This window comes from Nilaparvata lugens, chromosome 4 (genome assembly GCF_014356525.2).
Source record: "Nilaparvata lugens isolate BPH chromosome 4, ASM1435652v1, whole genome shotgun sequence".
In the NCBI taxonomy this organism is placed as follows: Eukaryota; Metazoa; Arthropoda; class Insecta; order Hemiptera; family Delphacidae; genus Nilaparvata; species Nilaparvata lugens.
In genome coordinates this window covers 78,199,222-78,225,978 of record NC_052507.1, presented here as the reverse complement: position 1 = coordinate 78,225,978, position 26,757 = coordinate 78,199,222, and the positions used below count along the sequence as shown (strand labels likewise).

Below are 26,757 nucleotides of genomic sequence, written 5' to 3'. Positions count from 1 at the left end.
CTTTGTCGAATGATAGACAAGGATAGCAAAACCAAAGTTGATTAAAATACTGTCATTATAACGTGGACCTCACTATAGCATAGTTTGTTTATCACTTGTAACAGTTTTATTTTCATATTTATCAAAAGTTCAATTTTGTCATTCCAACATTAAAATTAATTCATCATTCATTTAGTTCCATTAAATCAATATTTCAACATAGGAATCATCTAATTAAATTCCTATAAAGTCAGAGTTTAACCAAAATTATATATTACATAATAAGTCATAAAATGACTTGATTAATTCAATATGAAGTGATAATTAAGTGTTATATTTAAATATAGTTTGATGTTTTAATTTCTCTAAATTCAAAATTTTTAGCTTATATATATTTTTGGACGAAAATTGAACTTGAACGTTTTACAGTAGAAACATAACCTATTTTTTGGATATTTTATTAATTTATCAAAATTTGGGATTGGAATAGATTTGGGCCAAGCCTGTTGTTCCTTCCTAATCATATTTATATGATTTGTGATTCTGTCCACAAATAAATAAATAAATAAATATCCAATTGACTCGAAGTTACACTATTCACTTTCAATGAAACTGATTATTTCAAAATGAGAGTTGCTATAATCCCTATCTTTAATGCACCATTAAGAGAATTTTTGTATTAAAATAGATTTGTTTAATATAGTTCAGCCATCATCAAAACAACCAGAGAAGACCAACCTGTGAACACTTTAGTACCCTGACCTTCCCCTGTTCTGTCATTGTATTGCTCCCAAATATATCCTGTTCTTTTGTACTCTTTGAACATGTTATTCATCAAATTTTTCCTCAATTTGTCATATAAATTTGAAGACAAGTTGGTGTACGGACCAGGAACCTTGCTGTAATAAAACAGAGATTTGATGGCCAAATAATTCATATTAACCCAGATCGGTCCTCTCCAATAGGGACCATCATGCTCAGTGTTGTACTTCATGTATAGGGGAGATTTCTTGCTCAAAGATCGGAGACCATAATCAGTCCACAATAGATCAGGATCAGTCAGATCGTTCAAGATTTTCTCAAGTTTCGGCGAGTTGGAATCGATCATCTGTAGAAAGAACGGGAACAAACTGACGTATCCAAATGATGTGTCGATGTATTGAAGGACGGGGTCTTTTAGGACCACTCTCATCATGTTTTGAATGGGGGATGGGGTGGTGGTGGAGGGGGAGGTTTTTTGAGAATGACGGCGTCTGTGTGGAGGCCGAAGTCCGAGTAGGATTCAGACCGCGGAGACCAGTGGAGATGGTCCAGAAACCGTTGATCTGTTAGATAATCGAATGTTTCCTGATATTTTTTGTAAGGACGGTTCAGTATTTTTGATAAGTCAGCTAAAGTAGATGCACTCAATGCTATCCAACATCGGAGATCAATGTGACGTTCATCGATATTCGGATGAGATGCCCTTGGGTAATCATCTAATCCTGAAGTGAGAGTTTTCGGATTGAGCTCCCTGTTTGTATTGGCGTCCCTGCCTTGCCACATGTATGTTCCTGGTAGATCGCCGAGTTGTGTAGTATTAAACCAGTTGAACCAGGCTACTAATCTAGGGTACAGTCTCTCCAACGTCACCAACCGTTTCTCTTCCACTATCTGCTCTCCAAAATTGTTGAGGATATAGTGGAGTGTGATGAAAAACGTGGGAGGGTTTGCGTTGGAATTTATCTGAGTGACAAACTCCTCCGGCACTTTGTCCAAGGCTTCAGGTCCTAGTATCTGCTCCCTCGGGATCCAGCCTTCCACATTCATCAGGTCAAACCAGTGACAAATTATGTCGAGTTCAATGTCCAGATCCCAGGTGGCTATCAGCAAGCCATGGAATCCCTCATCCCATAGGAACCCTCTGGGGAAAAAGGTGCGAGATGGGACCGAAGTGTACAGAGGGGCTTTCCAGTAAGGCACTGGCTCCTCGGTGTACTGAGATTTTACCCTTGAAGAACCATAGAAATACCCAATACCTCCCAGCAAATTACTAAATGTAGATTTGGCGAACGCTGTTTGATCACCATTGTAACCTTTCTCATTCAACCGGAATGTGTTTTCAAATCGTTGATGGAAATCTTGAGACCTCATCTGCAATTCCCTAGTGTATACATCGCCTGTCAGCATGTTTGACCGATCAACACTGCCTGACTCAAATACAACATCTAGAGTGAATGGAGCCTTAACGGTTAATTGTGTGGCTATAAAGTTTGGAGGTTCTCCCCTGGTTAGATCTCCAGGCAGTGAAATCCATCTACCTTTGCCAGGAACATTGACGAGTGTGAATGTGTACATTAACGTTTCCTTCAGCAAATTAATTCCTTTCGCGACGGCACTGAGAAATGAATGATGTTCAACGTTTCCTTTCACATTGAGCAGTTTCATGGAGAATTTGCCAAGCTTGTCAGTTTCTCCAGATACACCGACGAATCCTCCGTGCTTCTCGATGGGAACAATGCCTCCTTTTGTATGCTTCTCCAGTGCTGTGTACACTATCAGTGATATTGGATCGGCCGAATTCAACTGTGAGCAATAAGATAATATTTGATAAGCAAAACTCTCAAATCAAATAGTTTATTCACTCAAATTATACAAAATATAAGGTTTATTATACAAGGAAATATATATTTAATGTATTTATCTTACATTATATGTTTCTATGTGTACATTATACAAGGATAAGTTTGAAAATGAACAAGTTACTACTCAGAAAAATACAATACTGGACTTTGTACGTGAATAGGTGTCGGATTCAAAAATAATTCTATACAGACAGACTATGGTGTATATAAATTATCATAATTGACCGAGCGAAGTGAGATCTAAGATTCAAGTTGATGGTTCTGAGTAACATAAAGAGAAATGCAAAACCCTAGACTTGGATCTTAGACCTCACTTCGCTCGGTCAATTATGATAATTTATATACACCATAGTCTGTGTCTGTATCATTTCATTTTGATTCATTTTGAATCCGATGCCTATTCACGTACAAAGTCCAGTATTGTATTTTTCTGAGTAGTAGCTTGTTCACTTTCAAACATATTATGTTCCGCATTCATGGCGAAACGCAGCAATAGATTTTCATTAAACTTGACAGGTATGTTCTTTTTTGAATTTCGCGTTAACGTATATATAAGAGTTTTTGAAATTTTGTATTGCAAGGATAATGCAAAAGGAAAAGGAGTCTCCTTCAAACGCCAATATTACTGTAAAAATCAGACTATATAATATTATTCATCATACATCAGCTGTCGAGTGGATTATTAATTGCATGCGATGAGGCATGCAATTAATATCTCAATGTAACTTGGTAAAAAATCAGCTGTCGTGTGGACTATTAATTGCAAGAAATGAGGCATGCATAAGGCATGAGGCATAATTCTCAAGACTGGTATTTCTGGACGAGTTTTTTCATAACATTCTTATTAAAAAGGCGCTATTATTTATAACAAAAGTGAAGATGAGTATAAGGGCAAGTGCACACTTCAACAGTCGGACCTATGGAGACAGACGGACACAAAAATCCCTCTCCAGGTTATCGAATGTTGTAATGCAGACAGAGGAAAGCCTGTTAGAGTTAGTTGGACACACGGGAACGCACCAACTAAGCTCCCCGACAGTAAAGCTCCTTTTAAAAACAACTCTCGAAGAGATCTACTGACGGCGTCAACTGAGCTCCTGAGAGAGGAACTCAACTGACGGGGAGCTCGGTTGTCCTGAGCGTCCGAGGAGCTGGGTTGTCGTCTACGGTCCCGACAACTAGTCCCCTCTGAACTTGTTGGGAATTTGCTGTCAGGGCACTAGTATTGCTAGTATTTTTTGCTTATTTGCTAGTATTTTGCGTTGTCGTTCAAGAAATTTTAAATAATTTACAGTTTCGAAAAATGTAAATCATTGTTACATTTTATAAGTTGTGATTTATTTCTCTCATTCTCATTCCTTTACTTCTTTGGATATTTTTCATGCAACATGATCCATATTTAATGCTGATCTGCGTTATCTGTAGTTATATGCTATGAATTGAAGTAATGAATTTGTTTCCACCTATTACATGATTGGCATACATTAATTAATAGTTGGAACATTGTCATCTTACCATCTTTACCCTATTTGACCTTATTTTTTAGTACGATCACGACAACCAGACCCCTCATATCCAGCAGGGGATCTACTGTCGGGGAGCTTAGTTGTGGTGAGCGTGTGAAGAGCTTAGTTGTCGCCAACAACCTCCTTCGTTCTAGTAGGGGATTAACTGTCGGGGAGAATAGTTGACGGCAATGGTATATTTTGCCAGGGAATTTACTGACGCCTGTGATCAAAATAGCGAGGAGCTTAGTTGTCGGGGAGACAGGTTGGCGGCCACCAGGACACACATCGCCTTTTGGACGTCCGATTTTTTAGCCGTCCTATTAAATTGAACATAACTTGGCAAATACATTATGTGTATGTCAAGCTCCGTCCATTATGTGAAATTTTATAAGGACGGCAAAAAATCGATGTGTATGTAACTGGCTTATGTCTGTTCACGTCTGCAAGCACACGTTTGATTTTTCCTCAATCTACCTGCATACGTCTGTCTGTTGCTGTGTGCGTTAGTCTCAAGTTCTAGCTCGAGTTGATAACTTACTTGATTGTTGACAGTAATCCTAGCTGTCCAATCACCCCCATTCTTTCCGCCAGATCGTTTCACAAAAGATGTGGTCAGCGAGAAGGAGCCATCGACGATCTCCTGTATCCCAAAATTGACGCCATCATGTTCGGTCCAGCCAAATTTCTTGAAATTGTCGCCATTTTCACACCAATGCCTGAAACCAACCAATCATTTAAAACTGATCTAAATATGTTGATATTTGAAAAGGCAAGAATATATATAAGCTTCAAGAAATAAACTTTATTTTATTTTTTTTGCATTTTTATTAAAAACACATAAAAGAAAATAACAAGAATTACAAAACAAATAAAATAATATAAAATGTTACAAATATAAAAAACCATGGGCTTTGTGGTTGGGTGTGCTGGGGAAGAGAAAAAAAAGAAGGAAGATACCTAGCCAACTATGGTTTCCCATGTAATAGGCAGGCAGAGAAAAGAAGAGAGGAGTGATGAGGAAAAAAGGGAAGGGAGAAATGGGGGGAAGGAAGAAAACAGAGGAATAGGCACGCAAAATAAAGGTAAGCGAGTCCACTGAAAAATGAAAAAAACTAAAACTAAATGAAAAAACAATGATGGAGCAGAAATCTCGAGTCATATAATCTAAATGGAAGAAGAAATTACTGTAAGTCCAGTTTTTTATATCCAGTTTAATTTTTCCGCTGATCTTATTGTCCATGAGAAAGTGATTTGGAATGAGGTTTATTATTTTAGTACCTATGTAAATTAGCTGCATCCTTATACATTCAATATTAGTGTTATAGGTTACATATTTGTTAGCAGTGGCCCTTAGATTATAATAATCAAGTGTAGAGTTTAATGTGAGAGGAAAATCGGATCTATATTTTATTAAGTACTCAATTACGGTTTTTATGTATAATTGACATATATTCATGACCTCAAAATCACTAAAAATCATTTACTTGATTTATCAGACAAAGGCCCGGTTGCACAATAGCCAGTTGAATCTTAACCGTGATTAATTTCACGAGAACCAATCAGAGAAGGCCTTTTATGCTCGGCTAATTTATGCTTTTCGGATGTTGAGTGACATTCTCAATCCAAATGAGATTAAGATGGCCTATTATGCTTATATACAATCAATACTGGCTTTCAGCATCATTGCTTGGGGGGGGAGCTTATAAAACGGTTCTCGAACCCGTTGCTGTGGTACAGAGAGAAGTCATAAAGGTAGCCTTCAAGAAATCAAGATTTCATATGTCAGATTTATTATTTAATGAAACATCTATTCAGTAAGACAAATTTTCATAAAAGTTCTTCTTATTCACATGTACAAACATCAAAACTCAATCTTTTCAGTAGTCTCACACTCTTATAACACCCGTTACTCACAGAATACAACTGTCTCATCCACTTATTTGCACAGAACTTACTCAACTACCAACCCTTCATATATTTCACAAATTCTTTATAGGAACATTTCCAGTAGATTTGCCAACTTGAACTTATTTGAATCTTTGTCTATTGACATATTCAAAAAGAACACACACTGGTTATTATCAGTCCTCGGTCTGGATGAATCAGAGGAATCATCCTGCAGATAGTTTTTTTTTCATAATCTTTTTATGAGTTTAGTGTCTTGCATCAGACTCAAGGTAAATTTTGCTCCTCATTCAATTCATAATTATTTATTATAATTTCAATTAAGGTATCATTCCTATAATAGCTCTACAGTTTTTTTTTTCTAATTGAAATCCAACATCGTCGGGGTTTGTGCTTTGTTTCTCATTTCGAGTTTTCCCTGTCCTCCTCTCAATATCTTAGGATACGTCAACATCCTTTTCTAATATAAATTAATGAATTTATATGTAAATTAATAATACAATTTCATTCTCGTCAGGCTGACTGATGGGAGCTCATCCTTGCTCACAGACCTTAGGTCCATGCAAGGATTAATTCCTTTAGGTACGGCCTGTCAGCTTGCACTATTAGAAGAATAATAAACATTAATAGTAGAATAGAAAGTTTTTATGTTATTATGCCTTATTATTATTATTATTATGCTTTGTAAGTAACATTATTGTATTGTAAACATTTTTCTGATAGTGTGGGTGACAGAATTTATTTATATTTGTTGTATTGTTTTTTGGATGAGGAATAAAAGAATTTGATTTGATTTTTGATAAGACGGCTTCTCTGATTGGTTCTCATGGAAGTAATCACGGTTAAAATTTAACCAGCTTTTGTGCAACCGACACAGAGTATTAGGCTATAGATATATTTTCAACAGATATAGAATTTAGTTTTACCTAGATTACAGAACATTTAGGGCCTGTATCCGAGCTCGGGATTTAGGTAAGTTCTGGACTTTAAACAGCTGGAGTCAGAAAATTGGCTTTCCAAAACGGGGCGTAGTCGCAGTAAATAGTTGCAGCAAAGTAAATCTTTTTTCTCATTTCTATAATTGGAAACGTTTATTCTTAACGTAATTAAATATTCCTAAATAATTCAAAATAGCTTAATTCTATTCTATTCTTTTCATTTTATTTTGCGTTCAATTTTCTAGTTTTTTTGAAATTTAATTTAAACGTGACTTTGACGATGACTACGACTACGCCCCGTTTCGGAAAGCCAATTTTCTGACTCCAGCTGTTTAAAGTCTAGAACCACAGAATACAGTAATTATAGAAGTTTTCTCTGCTAGAACTTAGCTAAATCCCGAGCTCGGAGACCGGCCCTTAGGGTTATTACATACCTAATTCCACTCCCAGTTGTGTTCAGAATACGTGGTAGATACCACATAAGACCTACAACAGGGCCTTGGGGCTCCCGAGTTTTCATACCAAAGTAAACTCCTGGCCTGTAACTTCCCCAGTATTTTTCAGGTACATCCAGTCCACTCCTTGCAACCATCTGCAAATATTGAAAGTTTCAAATTAATGCAAAGAAATCTGACAATGATACAATTGTTCATCAATGCAAGCATTTATAAAACTATTATTCATTGAAAGAGGCGGTAACAACTAAGTTGAAACTATTCTACAATTTGTAGAAAAGTAGAAAGTTTACAGCAGTCAAACACTTCTAAAAGTGCAACTCCATGGCAACGACTCTAGCCGTTGCTAAAAAATTGTACTGTTAGGCTAGGCGCACACCAGTTAGTCAAGACAAGACATGATTAGACACGTTTAGTCACAATACTTCACATAGCTGCTTGTGACGCAACTCGCACTGATTAGTCATTGTGCAACTCCTTAGCAACGACTCTAGCCGCGCAGCTATATTCGTTGCTAAGAAATTGTACTGTTAGGCTAGGCGCACACCAGTTAGTCAAGTCAAGACATGATCAGACACGTTTAGTCACAATACTTCACATAGCTGCTTGTGACGCAACTCACACTGATTAGTCATTGCAATTAGACATGTCTTCATAAGCAACTATGTGAAGTATTGTGACTAGTCTAGTATGCCCAGCCTAAGGATCATAATAATATGCATCATACCAATATTCATACAGTGAATGATCAGCTGTTAGTTTACACCTGCAATGTAACATTATTATAGAAGATGCGATTGAAATAATTCATTCAAACGTGAATATGGGTACAAGTTTGTCACTTCATAGGTTGAGTCGTTTTACTAAAATCAAATATAAATCGCAATTTAAATGGCGGAGCTAATTCTGAAAATGCAACAGTACATACATACGTATGTGATCTTTATTTATTAATTTCCTTTGGATTCAAGCTAGCCTATCTTGTTATTTGTAGCCTATTGATTAGCATTGACAGATCAAACTCTAACATTGTTAATGGCTGTGAATGTTCAATCATACTGCACCTTTTATTTACATTGAGAGTACATGACCAATAGGCTAGAAATTCAAAGTATCAAAATTTGAATATCAATATTGGTGGTTAACGCAAAGTAAAGCGTCTCCAGCTTGTAAATCATCCTATTGATTTCACCGCTTTTATAGTTCCAAGTGGTTTCACTGCTTATGGTTCAATTCCTAAGCAACGACTCTACAATCCTTGTAGCGCGGCTATAGTTGCAGAGTCGCCAGCAGCTGTAGCCGTCACCGGTATATTATATTGTATAGCTACTAGCAACTGAGCGGCTAGAGCCGCGGTGATAGCATCGAAGATTTGTCACTCAGGAATTGGACCTTTACGTTTGGAATTGGACCGATTCAAAGATCAGGTTATGTTTCTGTTTTATGCTAGTTCAAATGCAACTGAAATGATGCGGCATGATCATTTTTATTTTTTAATTATGAAATATTGTAGCTATAAGTGTTTAAATTTGCATCTGATTATAGAAAAATAATTTGTGAGAATCAATAATCACCAGCATTAGCATGCATGTATTTAGGTACTTACCTTTACATCATCAAAAGGTGTATTCACCCGAGTTTCTAAGTAGCCTTTATAACCAATATAAGCAGCAATTCCAATGCAAATTAAACAAGCAATTACTTTAGTAAACATTCGAAATGATGCATTTTCCTTTTCCACAACATCTCTAGGTCTGGGGACCACTTTGGCATGATGATGTTTATGCTGTTTTTCAATATTATTTGATACTTTTCTTTGCCTAGTCATTCTTAAACATTCATAGTACGTCAAAAAATATGAAAAAATACTAAATGTCACACATTTATCAACAAAAAATATAGCCTAACTAGCCTAAAATTCTAGCAGACCGGCTAAATAAAAACACGTTGACGTTGATGTTTTATAACAGCTGTTGTGGAGATTTGACGCAATCATCTGATCATCCTAACCTAAAATTAGTTTCTATTTTTACCAATAGGGCGTGTGCAAGTCTTTGTTTCTTCTGCTGATTGCAGATTTTAGATTACGGTATTTCTGACAATTTGTGTTTACAATGTTTTAATTTGAATGTTTTTGTTTTAAATAGTTATTAGTGTTTTATTTTTGACTTGCGTTATGACATTTCAATAGATTTTAAGTGATGACTTTCTTAGAAATTAGTTCGGTTTGGATAAATGAGCATTGAATGAAGATGGGCCAGACAGGAAGCAACGTTTGTCAAAGTAAGTAAAATTTATTTTATCTTTTAATAAAAAATCTATCTGTATTGCTTGTAAGAATGTTTATTATCATGACTGCTCTTATAACTTGGCTATCCCACCCCACCTTGAATTATCTTTGTACATGATAAGCCTCCGATGTTGACAGTTTCATTTGAGGTTTTGTTTTGGTAAATAGTTTAATAGTAAGTCTAATTCATTATTTGTGATTATTAATAATAAATTAATAAGGACCTTTGCTGTGCAATGTTTAGTTATTCCTGAAAATACTTTATCTAAAATTTTTATTTTAGTTTTCTCAAAGAGTGAGGTTATGGAGTTTGCGGCATAATAAATTATTGTGTTTTCCTTTCTGTCGATATTATTCTTTTGCATTTCTTCTGACTAATTCTGGATATGATACGAATAAATTTTGTTAAATAACTTCTACAATATTTATAATAAAACATTACTTTCAAAGTCTTGTTGTTTAGCACAATGGAATAGCATAGAGATAGATAATAGTGACAAGGCTATCAGTTGAATTACATTAATCGGTATTAGTATTGGTATAGTATGAAACTCATTCCCCTAAAAACAGTACCGAATAAATAGTTCAGTTCAACCAATAGGTCTGTATTCAATTTAAGTATGGTATGTAGTAAGTTAAGTTTAGGAAATATTCATTCAATATTTAACTTTGTCACAGTAATAATTATTATTCAAGTCCCCTTCATCCGCCTGTGTCCCCTAACAGCTTTGCCTATCACCTTCCTGCTTTATTCTCCGCTCCTTTTAAATGGAATACTGCAGTAGCTTAGATGATGCTAAGATATTTTTTGAATGAATTAGCCTAAGCATACAAGTTGTACATTGTCAACTTGTGTTCCATATTTTAGATAAAAGTAATCACTCAAATTATTCCAGATATTGGTGAAGCCACAAGTCCATATTATAAAGGCCATAAGATGAATGAAGATTCTTTGCATTATCTTCTGTTATAAAATCAAATCATAATGAGCTGATGTTCCCATGGTTTGCGATGGGTATAAAGTACAAAATAATTTACATGGATAATCTTCATTGAAGTTGAAAATTTGCTCCAAAAATATTCACTCCAGCTGGAATCAAACCGGAGATGTTCATTTCCATAATCACCCAAGTTGACACAGCGTCACTGGGCGTTTTCACGATATTATTGGACTTTTCTTTTACGTAGGACAAATTGAATAAATTCGTTTCAATAATTGAAATTGGAAAAGATCGGCTTGAAATTTGGAATATAAACGATTATACCATGGGACATTGGAACCGTCTTGGGTTTCACCCTGTGGTACTTCTCTAGAATTTGTATAATTCTAAATAAATGATTAAGTCTTATTATGCTATTTTTCGTCTATGCTTGTACTTAGTAATATTTCATCTCTGATAACATTTTACTGTATTAGCAACTATATTTTGTCTAGATACTATCACAGACTAATCTACATACTATCTTGATACATGTGTCTTTATGTGGTATTATAAACTGGTCTTAGTGATGATACTGGTAGATTGGTACTCATAAGGCAGATGGTGCGGGTGCTGGGTAATGCAGGTGTCTTCAGCATCTGCCGTCCGCTCTGTTTTTCTCTAAACGCCACAAATCGAGATCCACTTATTTTTCCCTTGTCCTTAGCCACAGATAAACATGCAAATTAGAAAATTTATTCTCGTGCAAATGTTGTTGTCCATATGTCATGTAAACTACCTCGTCCTACTTTGAACAAATTCAAAATCATTTTATTACAAAAATGCTTAACTAAGTTATCAGGGTTTCGAGTTCCTGTTGCATGAAAGGTCAGAACTCAGAACTGATTCTGCGCAGTATTATCAATCTCTAGTAAACTGGAAACTAGAATATTGAACAGCAGAATATGGTGTTGTTAAAAAATGATGATAACTACTTGACATGGAGCGGGGCTCATAACTAACTTCTATGTGGGTTTGATGGTGACAACTTGAGATCTAAAGTTGTTGAATAATCTTGAAGGTGTGTAGCATTACATCATTCAATTTTACAATGTAACTAGCCGTCAGGCTCGCTTCGCTCGCCATATCCATCTAGCCGATCGTCCAAAAATGAGATCAGCGGGCTCGCTTCGCTCGCATGCATTTTTCATTTGAGCATGCTTCATTCCATCAGAAAGTCAAAGTACTTCCTCGCTCGATTCAATCACCGATTAATTTCAATTATCTAGTGCAATTTGACCATTTTCTGCCTATTACTTGATAAAAGTACTGAGAAAACGCAAAAAAACGCTAATTTGGGGCGTATCATTGGCGTTATTTCAAATTCCTTCTAACACAACATTACACCCCAGCTGAGCTTCTGTAGTAAGATTGAACAATTTCTGTTCATTTGTTCTCGATAAAGCTGGAGAAAGCGCAAAAAACGCTGGAAAAACGCAGATTGTGGGCGTATCTTTTGCGTTATTTCAAATTCCTTCGAACACAACATTATTACACCCTAACTCAGCTTCTGTACTAAATTTGAACAATTTCTGTTCATTTGTTCTCGAGAAATCTGAGAAAAAGCAAAAAAAACGCTGGAAAAACGCTAATTTTGGGCGTATCTTTTGCGTTATTTCAAATTCCTTCTAACACACCATTATTACACCCTAGCTCAGCTTCTGTACTAAATTTGAACAATTTCTGTTCATTTGTTCTCGAGAAATCTGAGAAAAAGCAAAAAACGCTAATTTTGGTCGTATCTTTGGAAATTTTTCCAAATCCGTTCTTAGTGCGCCCGCCTCTAAAGGGGCAACTGAACATACATACCTACCAAATTTGAACGTTTTTGGTCAGGTCGATTTTTTAGTTAGTTCTGCGAGTGAGTGAGTCAGTCAGTGAGTGAGTGCCATTTCGCTTTTATATATATTATATAGATCAAAAAGATGGAAGATTTTATTAAAAAATTGAAGTTGAACAACTGCTGGAATATGTTTACTGTATAATAATAATTATTTAAAATATCCAATGAAAGCTTTGTTTGTTGTGAGCTGAAGTATAAAAAGTTTTGTAAGCTGCTACGTGAGAAACTCATCAACTACCCTCTGTACTCACTGAGAGATGATGAGACCAGTGGACTTGTGAAAGAGTTTGAGACTGTTTCATAATTTAGAATCGCATCCCATCTACAGAGCCACATGAAACGAACTATCTGCAGTCATTTTAAGTTATTCGTGTTTTAATTGTTTCAAACTTTGACGAAGTCTGTCTGGCGACTGCCGGTCATGTACTGAGTATACTGAATTTTATTAAATAGAACTAATGAAACTAAATGAAAAAGACTAAGAAATTGTCAAAAGACCACAGATTTATTGATACTTAGAAAGACCGGTTTCGGTTATTACACCATTGTCAATCTCTGATAAACTTATCAGTTTAAACATTAGCAGTTCATCAAAGATTGACAATGGTGTAATAACCGAAACCGATCTTTATAAGTATCATTAAATCTGTGGTTTTTTGACAATTTCTTAGTCTTTTTCACTCAATATGAATAATTAACCACATATGAACCACAATATCAACTTCTCAACTACACAAAAAGTAGAACTAAGGACTTTTTCTACTACAAATATTGACCGACGAACTAGGCCTAAATAGCAGAAGGAAATTTGAAGAATGAAACTGTCCAAAAATTTTGCCTAGAAAACATCAACATCTATTTATATAGCTTTTATTGGATATTTGAAATAATTATTTTATACAGTAGTAAACAAAACTTTCTAATTATTATATATCAATATAATCAATAATTTTATTTAATTCAACACCATATACATAAAAGAAATCAAAATACAAAAAATTACGATCAAAATTAAATTTCTAATAAAATACAAAAACAGGCTTCATGGTGGCGTGTGCTGAAAAGAAAGAAAGGAGGAAAAATACCTAGCCAACTATGGTTTCCCATGTAATAGGCAGGTAGAGGGTATAAAAGTAAGGAATGAAGGTATTGATTGAAGATTCAAGTTTTGGTTTACATTGGTATAATGGATTCAAGTTTCTGTTTTTGTAGTTCCAAGCTCCAAGTTCCAATCTTGAATTCAAGAAAACTTGGAACTACAAAAACTGAAAACTCATGAATTCATTTGAATTCAAACTTGACTAATGTAAATCCTACTCAAGGGCTCACTAGGCTTGTTCAATAAATAATAGTTTCATCTCCCGGACTGTTATACGGTATAATTGGTAGGCTAGGATATTACTATTTGGGTGTAACTATCTTGTTCCCATTTTGGAGTGACTGGCGACGACCCCACAGGCATCGGACTCCAAATTTGAGCTCTCTGCTCTCCTGCTGGCATACAAGAGGGCTGAGGGATGTAGTCCTGAGTATTTGTGGGGGAGTGAGGCCAAGGATTTGGAGAGAAAAGCTGAGAGAGCTTGGGGAGTGAGAGAGAGAGTCCTGCATCTGCCAGTTGTCGGCTCCAGATGTATTTCGAGAAGGAAAATACCGACAGATGTAGACAGAAAATAATTTCAACCGCGTCACTCTCATTTGACATAACTGAAGTAACAGGAAATTATTTTTAGTTTTCTATCGGTGGGGAAAGTAAACATAGATGTTTACTGTGTACCTTGGAGGGGAAGGTTAATTTGGGAGGTCTTGATAGATCTCTCACAATCTGATAACTTTGACAAAAGATAAACTGCGTTCACACCAAAGATATTAACTAAATGTTTATTTCTCCGTCCTTATAGATTCTATTAGATGGAACATAACTTATCATACACATGATGAACATATGTGTCAAGTTCCGTTCAATCTAATAGATTCTATCAGGACGGATAAATAAACATTTTGTTAATAACTTTGGTGTAAACGCAGTTCAAGTTACTTCACGTTGATTGAGTATCCAGTTTCACAGATAAATTGTATTTTCGGCTCTAAATTTATTGTCTAAATTTAATATTTTCTAAATTTGGCTTAGTGGTTTTGTGTTTTGTTTTGGTTTTGTATATGTTTGGACTTTTTAACATCAAAATGAACTTTATTCCGAAGTGAAAAGTGTAAATTTAAAGTATTGTGCTGACTATAACCTTAGTGTCCGGTTTCCCATTAGGGAACTTTGGACTATATACGGCGAGGTGGAACTACCCTTGGGTCTCCCCACCAATCAAAGCCATACGCTAATAATAATAAAAGTATCACGTGAACATCTGTACTAATAAATTATTTATTTATTTTATTTGCACATGCACAAATTCAAGACAATGATTGGGAGAGAAACAATAGAATTAAGGCTGTGCAAAGGCTAAAAATAAACTTTCTACTCGTGATATTTTTCTAAGTTCTTCGATTTGTATATCATCAAGCTATCAAAATGAATAGGTTTTCTCAGGAAAACATTTTTTTCCGATCATTACTTCCTGAGAGATGAGCGCCTGAAGTTTGAATTTTCGGGACAGAACATTTCAAATTCGGTAATGTATAAATCAATGAGATTTAGAGGATGGATTCTTCATGGTATTGTTGGGTTGATCTAGTAAAACAAAAATTTTCAGAAAATATCAATTTTTGAAAAAGTTATTCAATTTACCAAAAATAACTCAACTAAAAGTTATTTTTGGTTATTTTTAGTAAATTGAATAAATATCTTAAAAATTGATATTTTCAGAAGATTTTCAATTTTTGAAAAAGTTATTCAGTTTACCAAAATAACTCAACTAAGTTATTTTGGTTATTTTCAGTAAATTGAATAAATATCTTTAAAATTGATATTTTCACAAAATTTTTGTTTTACTAGATCAACAATACCATGAAGAATCTATCCTCTAAATCTCAAGGATTTATCTCTTACTGAATTTGAAATGTTCGGTCCCAAAAATTTAATCTTTAGGCGCTCATATCTCAAAAAGTAATGATCAGAATTTTTTTTTCCTGAGAAAACTTTTTCATTTTGATAGCTTGATGATATACAAATCGAAAAACTTTGAAAAATATCACGAGTAGAAAGTTTATTTTTAGCCTTTGCACAGCCTTAATACACACTTTACCTCCCTCCTAAATTTAGATAGTTGATAAGTCAGTCTGAATGAGGTTCTGTTACCAATTCTTATAATTTCACTTTATTGATGAACACTCTCAACAACGCTGGATGGATTGTATAGTTTTGCAAATAAAATATTGTAATTGCCGTTTCCACCAAAGACCTTAAAGAGATATAGACCCACAATGCCTATGCCTTCCCAATGATAGCTCTTACTTGAAATTGAAGGCCGCCATTGGGGTATTTTGGGACGAGATATTATATCTTTATATTTGTAATATTATAGATTACAAAGGCATTGGTATGTAATAATCTTATAGGTTGCCCCCTCAATGGCCGATTTCAATTACGACACTAGCGCTGCATGTGAGTCTATGCATCTTTAAGGTCTTTGGTTTCCACACTTACCTATGATACATTGAATTGTCCTCTTATTGGCTAATTCTGACAAATAGCTGATTCTCAGCCAATCGGAGGACAATGTTATGAGTGTCAGCAGATAAATTCGAACGACGTTCGGTAAGTGTGAGAACGACCAATAGAAGTGACAAACTATGAAGTTATAGGCTATTGAATCAATGTCCAGTTAGTGTTAGTCCAATGGTGATGTAAATGTTTTTCTTTTATATCTTTCACCTGATGTTATGTATAGATAGATTTGCTATCTTTCAACTTATTGGTGAGGGCTGCTCAGATTTTATTTTAGAATTTACCCAACTAAATTTGTAATATTGGGGACCGAGCTTCGCTCTGGAGTACTAGAGCATAAACAATTTATTACGAAAGAATAAATTATAATAACATTCAAAACATTCATACAGAAATGTTCTTCTATCTAATCACTGTAAATTGAGGTTAACTCCTAGAGGAATGCAAAAATTTCCCTCACAAAGGCCCAGTTGCACAAAAGCCGGTTCAACTTTTTAATCCTGATTAACTTCACGTGAACCATATCAGAGAAGACCATTTCAAAAAGATGGATCTACTGGGATTAATCAGGATTGAAAATAACCCGGCTTTTTTGCAACCGGCACTAAGTACCTGATTGAATGATTACAAAAGTTCAACAGCTGAGTCATAATTTTGACACAGTCCCATACACATGAACTCGCTCACTCACTTCCATCACCAACAGACGACGAAATAATTATCAGCTATTTTTCCAAGGATGAATAATAATTATCCTTTTAATGTCCTTTAGCGAGTTTTCTCAGGGATGAGACCTAGTGAAATCGAATCTTTATATTATAAACCTACTATGTTCTGAATTTCGTGAGAATCGTTAGAGCCGTTTTCGAGATCCGGTGAAATACAAACATATAAAGGAGTATCCTTAATTTTTCTCTCCCAATCAGTGTTTCTCTGTAAAAAAATATAAATAAATATAAACATCTAAACATATAAACATATGAACAGAAGTTGCTCATTTAATAGTATAGGATTTCAGTTGATTTAAGTCAAATTACTTGATAGATTTTTCAATGTGGTCCTCTTGAATTGAGAGAGATGATTGGATTAAATCTACAGATTTGAAAATTGGAAAATTGAAAAAATTAGTTTAGTAATACTGTATTTAAATTATTAGCAGTATAAACTGATATGGAATTGGAATCCAAGCAATCTTGAATCAATAAGTTGGATAAATAACTCGATAAAAAAGTGGGAGAAGATAGATACATTGAATACTCAATACTCATTATGTTTCTCGAAATAACTCACAAATTCGGCCTCTTTTTATATTGGGCTATGCTCTATTACTCTTTATAGCACGGTATTACTCTTCAATATTACATCATGATTCAAGTTGAAAAACGTTTAACTTACCTACTCAATAAATTGTAGATCTCCCCGTTGAATTCGCTGTACTCATCAATTACATCATGATTCGAAGTTGAAAAACATTTAACTTACCTACTCAATAAATTGTAGATCTCCCCGTGGAATTCGCTGAACTGATAGGAACATCCTATCAAACGAAATCATTCATAAATCGTAGACTTTTTAAATTATTGTACTGTATCATGAATACAAGTAGCTATGCCGTAGTAGCTTGAGCAGCTTTTCAAGTCTCGATTTTTTTACTTTCCTTGTCCTATTACCATAGGTAAGGAAAGTATTGCTTTCCGAAAAAATTAAGGTACCTCAATTTCTAAATTTCCATACGTTTCAAGGTCCCCTGAGTCCAAAAAAGTGGTTTTTGGGTATTGGTCTGTATGTGTGTGTATGAATGTGTGCGTCTGTGTACACGATATCTCATCTCCCAATTAACGGAATGACTTGAAATTTGGACTTAAGGTCCTTACAATATAAGGATCCGACACGAACAATTTCGATCTAATGCAATTCAAGATGGCGGATAAAATGGCCAAAATGTTGTCAAAAACAGGGTTTTTCGCGATTTTCTCGAAAACGGCTCCAACGATTTTGATCAAACTTATACCTAAGATAGTCATTGATAAGCTCTATCAACTGCCACAAGTCACATATCTGTAAAAATTTCAGGTGCTCCGCCCCATCTATGCAAAGTTTGATTTTAGATTCCCAATTATCAGGCTTCAGATACGATTTTAACGAAAAATTCCAAGTGGAAAAGATTGAGCATGGAAATCTCTTCAATTAATGTCCAGTAACATTCCCACCTAAAATTGAAAATAAGCTCGAAATTTGAGAAAATGTGATTATCCAATCGCAAACTTTTGGCAACCTGTTGATTCTATTAAATCATTCACTATGAAGAGATAGCAGACTTCGTGTGTCTCCAGCGTTATTGTCCTGTCACCAGCTGGCTCAGATCTTTGTTTATAAGTAGACTTGAGAAGCGCGTGAACACCAGCGTCAGGTGATAAATTTTCATAACGGCAAGGAAAGTTGTGTGAGTGCACCACACCAGATTTTTTGATTTGGGTGCTGAACAAGAACTAACAGAGAAAGTACGGTAAGTCGTATCAGACCAAACTTGTCATAATATCATGATGTTTATTGATTGTATTGGGAGAACAATTCATTTCTCATGGACTCATTTTTCTTTCATGAAAAACTCATGGAGTTTTTTTTCATGGAAAACTTATGGAGTTTTTCTGTCATGAAAAACTTATGGAGCTTTTTCTTATTATCAATTCTTACAAATACCTCATCATTCTAATGATCGGGGAGAGAAGATAATAAGGTAACCTCTCCCGAATTTAGATATGAATATTTCTTCTTATCACACTATAATCTCAACAGAAGTTTAGTTGACCGAGCGAAGTGAGGTCTAAGATTCAAGTCGACGGTTTGGCATTTCTCTTAATGTTTTAATGTTTATATGTTGCGCATCTACGGCGAAACGCGGTAATAGATTTTCATGAAATTTGACAGGTATGTTCCTTTTTAAATTGTGTGTCGACGTATGTACAAGGTTTTTGGAAATTATGCATTTCAAGGATAATATAGAGAAAAAGGAGACTCCTTCATACGCCAATATTAGAGTAAAAATCTGGTGTGGCGCACTCACACAACTTTCCTTGCCGTTATGAAAATTGATCACCTGACGCTAGTGTTCCCGCGCATCTCAAGTCTACTATTCAAAGATTTGAGCCAGCTGGTGACAGGGCAATAACGCTGGAGACACACATGAGGTCTGCTATCTCTTCATAGTGAATGATTTAATAGAATCAACAATAATTTGCAATTGAATAATCACATTTTCTCGAATTTAAAGCTTATTTTCAATTTTAGGTGAAAATGTTACTGAACATTAATTGTAGAGATTTTCATGCTCAATCTACTCCACTCGATTTTTTTCGTTTCAATTGTATCTGAAGCCTGATAATTGGGAATCTATCTGCATTGATGGGGCGAAGCTCCTGAAATTTTTACAGATATGGGACTTGTGGCAGTTGATAGAGCTTATCGATGACTATTTTAGGTATGAATTTGATCAAAATCGTTGGAGCCGTTTCCGAGAAAATCACGAAAAACCCTGTTTTTGACAACATTCTCGCCAATTTAGGCGCCATTCTGAATTGCATTTGATCGAAATTGTTCGTGTAGGATCCTTATAGTGAGAGGACCTTAAGTTTCAAATTTCAAGTCATTTCGTTAATTGAGAGATGAGATATCGTGTACACAGACGCACATACACGCATACACACACACACACACACACACACACACACACACACACACACACACACACACACATACAGACCAATACCAAAAACCACTTTTTTGGACTCAGGGGACCTTGAAACGTATAGAAATTTAGAAATTGGGGTACCTTAATTTTTTTCGGAAAGCAATACTTTCCTTACCTATGGTAATAGGGCAAGGAAAGTAAAAACTGATTATAGAACTATCCATCATAAATCAGCTGTCTAGTGGACTATAATACTACCCGTTCAAAAACATCGAACATCTTGAAAATGTATCTTTCCATTAACGTTAGTAGACAGTTGCAGCCAGACCAGATAACAGCGCTCACACTCACATTCCGGGACGACACGTCACGGTAAGATAGGACAGAGAGCTCTATGTTTATTAGAGGATTTTTTCTAGACATTTTAAATTGATAAATTATTTATTAATTTTTGAGAAAGCATAACAACAGGTCAATGTAACTTACTGAGCGCGAGGTCTACTGTTCACAGAACTACTAGTTTGATATGAAAATGAATCAAGTAATCGAACCCCTATCTATCACCTACACTCTCTTTATCTTTCTCTCTCTTGATATCAGATGAAAGATTATTCGAGTCGTAAAGCAGGTGGAAGAAAATAGGTTGAGTATTTCATTAGCCTGGACAACTGTCTCGCCATAAGGAAGCAGCAGCCGGCCGAGATGCATCATCTGGGAGGTGGGAGATAGAGAGAGAGGTCTGTTTCAAGGTTTGTCTTCTAATAACGGAGGTGCATTGATGTAGTGAGGTCTTACTATAGGAAGATGATAGAAGTATGATAGACAAGGATAGCAACACCAATTTCAATCAAATACTGCCATTATAACGTGGACCTCACTATAGGAAGATGATACAAAGATGATAGACAAGGATAGCAATACCAATGCTAATCATATACTGCCATTATAACGTGGACCTCACTATAGGAAGATGATACAAAGATGATAGACAAGGATAGCAATACCAATGCTAATCATATACTGCCATTATAACGTGGATCTCACTATAGGAATATGATACAAGTATGATAGACAAGGATAGCAACACAAATGTTAACCAAATACTTGAAATTGCTTTATTGTCTCTTCGAAATAGATACATAATTTACATACACTATATTATTATCAACAATAAATTTCAATAACAACCTGCAAAGGAGATCCTGAGTGCAGGTGTGAATCAATGTAATTACATGATACAAAATAAAATCACAATAGTAATAAAGAAAAGAAAGAATGCAAAACAAAAACAAAAATATTAATCATATCCTCTACATCCTAAAATTTAGACATACACGAATGTATCTCAAACTCTTATTCATTAGATTAATTTAAAGTAGATGTTCCTGTCAATCCATTCCTGTATAATTCTATTTAAATTCCCAGTTATATTCCTGTTAATCTAGTGGTATTTTATTGATTGAATAATTGCAATAGTATTGAAGTTGATGTCTGCATATAGTAAGCTTTATGAGATCTATGTTGAATCTATTTGCACTGTTTGCCCGTATGTTATAGGGAGTTTATATGAATTATTATGATATATAGGGAGTTGTATGAATTTCAAACTGATTTCTATGTTTGTTTATGTAACGAATTACTCTTTCAATGTAGGTCTGTCTCAGAGTCGGGACATTTAGTTCGATGAAAATTTCTCTACTTGAATAAAGTCGTGGTCTTCCAAGAGCTGCTCTTATAATGTGTTTTTGCAAAATAAAAACTTTTTTTAAATGTGTGTCAAAGGCGGCGCCCCAGACCTCTATTACACATTGAAAATAATGAGTGGGCGTATGTATAATATACTTTCCTAATTATATCCAATTTTTTTATTTTATGTATTTTGTAGATGTGTATCAAGTAGTTAAGTTTTGAACATAAATATTCTATGTGTTTGTTCCACTTGAGGTGTTGGTCTACATCAGGCCCGACCGCAGGGGTGGGCGGACTGGTCAGCCGCCTAGGGCGGCAGATTTTTGGGGCGGCAAATTTTAAGAAACGGAAAATTTAAAAATACAAATAAATAATAAATTTTAATATTAAATGTGAATAGTAAAATTATATAAGAAGCTTTTCCAAACTCAAGATAATGAATACATATATCTAAGATCAACAATGTCCCAGGAACGTCTGAGTGGTCTAGCGAACATAAAATAGCTCAGTCCCTAGATCTTGAAGAATTTCCTATGCAAAGGTCAAACGATTTCTACTTAATCAAACAGGTGTGTTAAACAAACTCGTGCTGTAGCAATTGTAGTTTTATTAATTTATCAAGTTTAAGTAGGTCTACTCTCTTGCAGTCTCTTGATTTAAAGCTACTGTATTAATAATGTTTTCTTATTATGTACCGTATCTGTTCCAAAAATAATAATAGTTTAATTAGATAATTTGAATTACTGATCCCCAATATTTATGTTTGTCAAATACTTGTTTAAAAGTCAATTTCAACTTAAACTGCTGATAACCTTCGGGTAAATTTTCAAGTAAACAATTAGACGGGATATCTGTTTGTGGGGGGGGGCGGTTGCTGATTTCGCCCAGGGCGGCAAAGTCCCTAGGGCCGTGCCTGGGTCTACTAATATTCCTAGGTATTTCATAGTTTTCATAAGAAATACTGTTATTATAACGTCGACCTCACTATAGGAAGATGATACAAGGATGATAAACAAGGATAGCAACACCAATGTTAATAAAAAACTGCCATTATAACGTGGACCTCACTATAATAACGGAGGTGCATAGCATAGCCTGGGGATGCAGATGTGGTGGTACAAACAGGTGTTATCGGAGGCGCGTGGCTCTCTGTGCCGGTCGCGTGGCACTTGGACCAGAGGAAGCAGCTGTCGTCTGCGATTATGTTCCTCCTGCCGTGCATTGCGATCCAGCGGCAGAAAAAAGCTCCCGCATTCAGTCTCCTCTGCTCTGCTCTGCGATTTGCAATAGCCACGGGCTTTCAACCTTGCCAAGAAAGAAAAGTGAAGAAATTTCTTCAGAGAAACCTACACAGTTTGCCTCACCCACCGATAGTATATACAAGGACCTATTTACTATATAGTTTATGTAGTATATAGTACCCATATCGTATACTAGTAGTTCTGTGAACAGTAGACCTCACGCAGTATTCTCATCCACAAGTACGTGATTGAAACTATAGACCTTATGGAAATACAGCAATAGACTGGCTTCTCCACACATCTCTGTAATCACTTGTCAGCTGATTTATGATGAATAATTCTATAGTCTGATTTTTACTCTAATATTGGCGTATGAAGCCTTTTCCTTTTTCCTTTTATTATCGATGAAATGCAAAATTTCAAAAAACCTTGTATATACGTCGACGCGCAATTAAAAAAGGAACATACCTGTCAAATATCATGAAAATCTATTACCGCGTTTCGCCGTAAATGCGCAACGTATAAACATTTTAACATTCAAACATTTAAACATTAAGAGAAATGCCAAACCGTCGACTTGAATCTTAGACCTCACTTCGCTCGGTCAACAAGGGCCTATCTTCTATATATATAAAAGCGAAATGGCACTCACTGACTGACTGACTGACTGACTGACTGACTCACTCACTCGCAGAACTAAAAATCTACCAGACCAAAAACGTTCAAATTTGGTAGGTATGTTCAGTTGGTCCTTTAGAGGCACACTAAGAAATCTTTTGGCAATATTTCAACTTTAAGGGTGGTTTTTAAGGGTTTAAAGTTCGTCTTTTAGCATGTATTTCTTCTTATTCTCTTAATATAATTGAAAAATGTCCATACCATATGTTAAAATAGAACTATAATCTAGAGAGATTACCTCTTCGAAACAGTTGTTAACTGGTAACTAAATTAATAATTTTGTCAGTTAGGCATTAAGTTGAGTTGACTTTCTTAGGTTGCACCAAGTTGAAGATTTAAATGCATTTATCGCGGAAAAATTGATTGGGCACTGCTACTTCAATCAGAACTATTCCTAGGAATATTATATTACTAGCCGTCAGGCTCGCTTCGCTCGCCATATCCGTTTAGCCAGACGTTTAGGCTGGACCCCCGACTGGATCGTCCTAACATATAAAAATGCTCAAATGAAAAATGCAGGCGAGCGAAGCGAGCCTGCTGATCTCATTCTTGGACGATCCAGTCGGGGGACCAGGGGGCGGAGCAACCTGGTTAGACGGATATGGCGAGCGAAGCGAGCCTGACGGCTAGTAGTATATAAAAGGACCCATATACTATCCTCGCATCTCACCTGCATCGCATAACTGCCTCGTCAATCTTTCCCAACAACCCTCATGCTATTTTCTCTGAGACATCTACATCCTCCAGACCTCTAGCCATTAAACTCGAAAGAAACAGCTGACTGTCATTGCAACCTTGAACAGTACCAGTAGATTTTCATGAATGCACCTTCAAAAACACCACTATAAAACGAAGAAAGACTTGTTTGGTGAATTTCTTCTATAGTGAAATCCACGTTATAATAGCAGTATTTGATTGACGATGGTGTTGCTATCCTTGTCTATCATACTTGTATCATCTTTGTATCATATTCGTATCATCTTTGTATCATCTTCCTATAGTGAGGTCCACGTTATAATGACAGTATTTGATTGACGTTGGTGTTGCTATCCTTGTCTATCATCCTTGTCTCAGCTTTGTTTCATCCTTGTATCATCTCCGTAGCATCTTTGTATTTTATTCGTATCATCTTTAAAAAAAAGAATAAAAGTCATTTATCTATCTATCTATCTTTGTATCATCTTTGTATCATCTTCCGATAGTGAGGTCGACGTTATAATGGCAGTATTTGATTGACATTGGTGTTGCTATCCTTGTCTATCATCCTTGTATCATCTCCGTATCATATTCGTATCATCTTCCTCTAGTGAGGTCGACGTTATAATAACAGTATTTGATTAACATTGGTGTTGCTATCCTTGTCTATCATCCTTGTATCATCTTTGTTTCATCCTTGTATCATCTCCGTAGCATCTTGTATCATATTCGTATCATCTCAAAAAAAAAAGAATAAAAGTCATTTATCTATCTATCTATCTTTGTATCATCTTCCGATATTGAGGTCGACGTTATAATGGCAGTATTTGATTGACGTTGGTGTTGCTATCCTTGTCTATCATTCATGTATCATCTCCGTAACATCTTCGTATCATCTTCGTTTCATCTTTGTATCATCTTCCTATAGTGAGGTCGACGTTATAATGGCAGTATTTGATTGACGTTGGTGTTGCTATCCTTGTCTATCATCCTTGTCTCAGCTTTGTTTCATCCTTGTATCATCTCCGTAGCATCTTTGTATTTTATTCGTATCATCTTTAAAAAAAAGAATAAAAGTCATTTATCTATCTATCTTTGTATCATCTTCCGACAGTGAGGTCGACGTTATAATGGCAGTATTTGATTGACATTGGTGTTGCTATCCTTGTCTATCATCCTTGTATCATCTCCGTATCATATTCGTATCATCTTCCTCTAGTGAGGTCGACGTTATAATAACAGTATTTGATTAACATTGGTGTTGCTATCCTTGTCTATCATCCTTGTATCATCTTTGTTTCATCCTTGTATCATCTCCGTAGCATCTTTGTATCATATTCGTATCATCTCAAAAAAAAAAGAATAAAAGTCATTTATCTATCTATCTATCTTTGTATCATCTTCCGATATTGAGGTCGACGTTATAATGACAGTATTTGATTGACGATGGTGTTGCTATCCTTGTCTATCATTCATGTATCATCTCCGTAACATCTTTGTATCATATTCGTTTCTTCTTTGTATCATCTTCCTATAGTGAGGTCGACGTTATAATGACAGTATTCGATTGACGTTGGTGTTGCTATCCTTGTCTATCATCCTTGTATCATCTTTGTATCATATTCGTATCATCTTCGTGTAACCATTGTATCATCTTCCTATAGTGAGGTCGACGTTATAATAACAGTATTTAATAGATGCTATCCTTGTCTATCATTTAACAAAGATGATGGCGCTATCTGTTTCTATCACTGAGACGTTGCTAGATCGTTCTGATGATGTAGAAGTATAATTAATCATCAAAAAACTTAATCTCAATCATGAAAATTCTTTATTTAATCATTGAAGAATACATTTTCTCGACGAATTCAATATTCTATTGTTGATTAGAATAGAATATAAATTAACATTATTTAACAAAAAAATCTATCAGTTCTTAATATAACAAGAAACAAGTTGAAATAATAAACAGTAAAGAAATAAACAATTCATCAGGCATGGAATTTTACTGTCAGCCGATCTCGATATTAATACTGTGTAATATTGTCTGTCTGTAGTTTTCTGCTCGTAAGCAGGTCCTTCTTTATGGCAGCAGCTCTCCACTCTTCTATTCTCTGCCAGTCGCTTCGTTGTATAGTAGCTCATCCCCTCCTTGATTAATGATTATTTTAAACAAGAATGAACAGTTGATATTACATAAAATATGCCGGAATCAGATATCTTCCTTAGAAAGCAGTGGCAAGACAGAGAATCGGCAACGTTGTTCTCCTATCTTTCTCCCCTGCCATTATAATGTGGGCCTCACTATAGTCATTGAACTTGAAAGAAACAGCTGACTGAGAAAAACAACCTTGAACCAATCTGAGAAATCTACCTCCTCCCGACCTCTAGCCATTAAACTTGAAAGAAACAGCTGACTGTGATTGTGCAACCTTGAATCGAGACCTGTAGATTTCCGTGAATGCACCATCACAAACACCACTGAAGAAAGATTTCTTTGGTAGATTCTTTAGATTTTCATCAATGCACCTTCCCAAACATCATCGATAAAACGAAGAAATACTTCTTTGGTGAATTTTTTCTACGCATAGAAAATTCTTTGTTCGTTGGAGTGGTTGGGAAAGTTC

General features: G+C 35.4%; 2 protein-coding genes across 3 annotated transcripts in view; one reads left to right on the top strand and one right to left on the bottom strand.

The window, feature by feature from the left end:
• Window positions 1-603: 603 nt before the first annotated feature.
• On the bottom strand, window positions 604-9,384 carry LOC111047775 (mannosyl-oligosaccharide glucosidase). The gene is given in 5 exon segments (XM_022333609.2): window positions 604-1,200; window positions 1,203-2,544; window positions 4,650-4,827; window positions 7,389-7,546; window positions 9,016-9,384. Coding segments are annotated over 5 exon segments (2,427 nt in total). The 5' UTR covers window positions 9,238-9,384; the 3' UTR covers window positions 604-673.
• Window positions 9,385-9,461: 77 nt separating this feature from the next.
• The window catches only part of LOC111048224 (protein neuralized), a 293,596-nt gene continuing 276,300 nt past the window's right edge, over window positions 9,462-26,757 (top strand). For both annotated transcript variants that reach the window (XM_039426552.1, XM_039426553.1), the window contains exon 1: window positions 9,462-9,692. In XM_039426552.1, coding sequence (XP_039282486.1) covers window positions 9,656-9,692 — 37 coding nt within the window. In that variant the 5' untranslated portion in view covers window positions 9,462-9,655. The remainder of the gene's footprint in view (window positions 9,693-26,757) is intronic.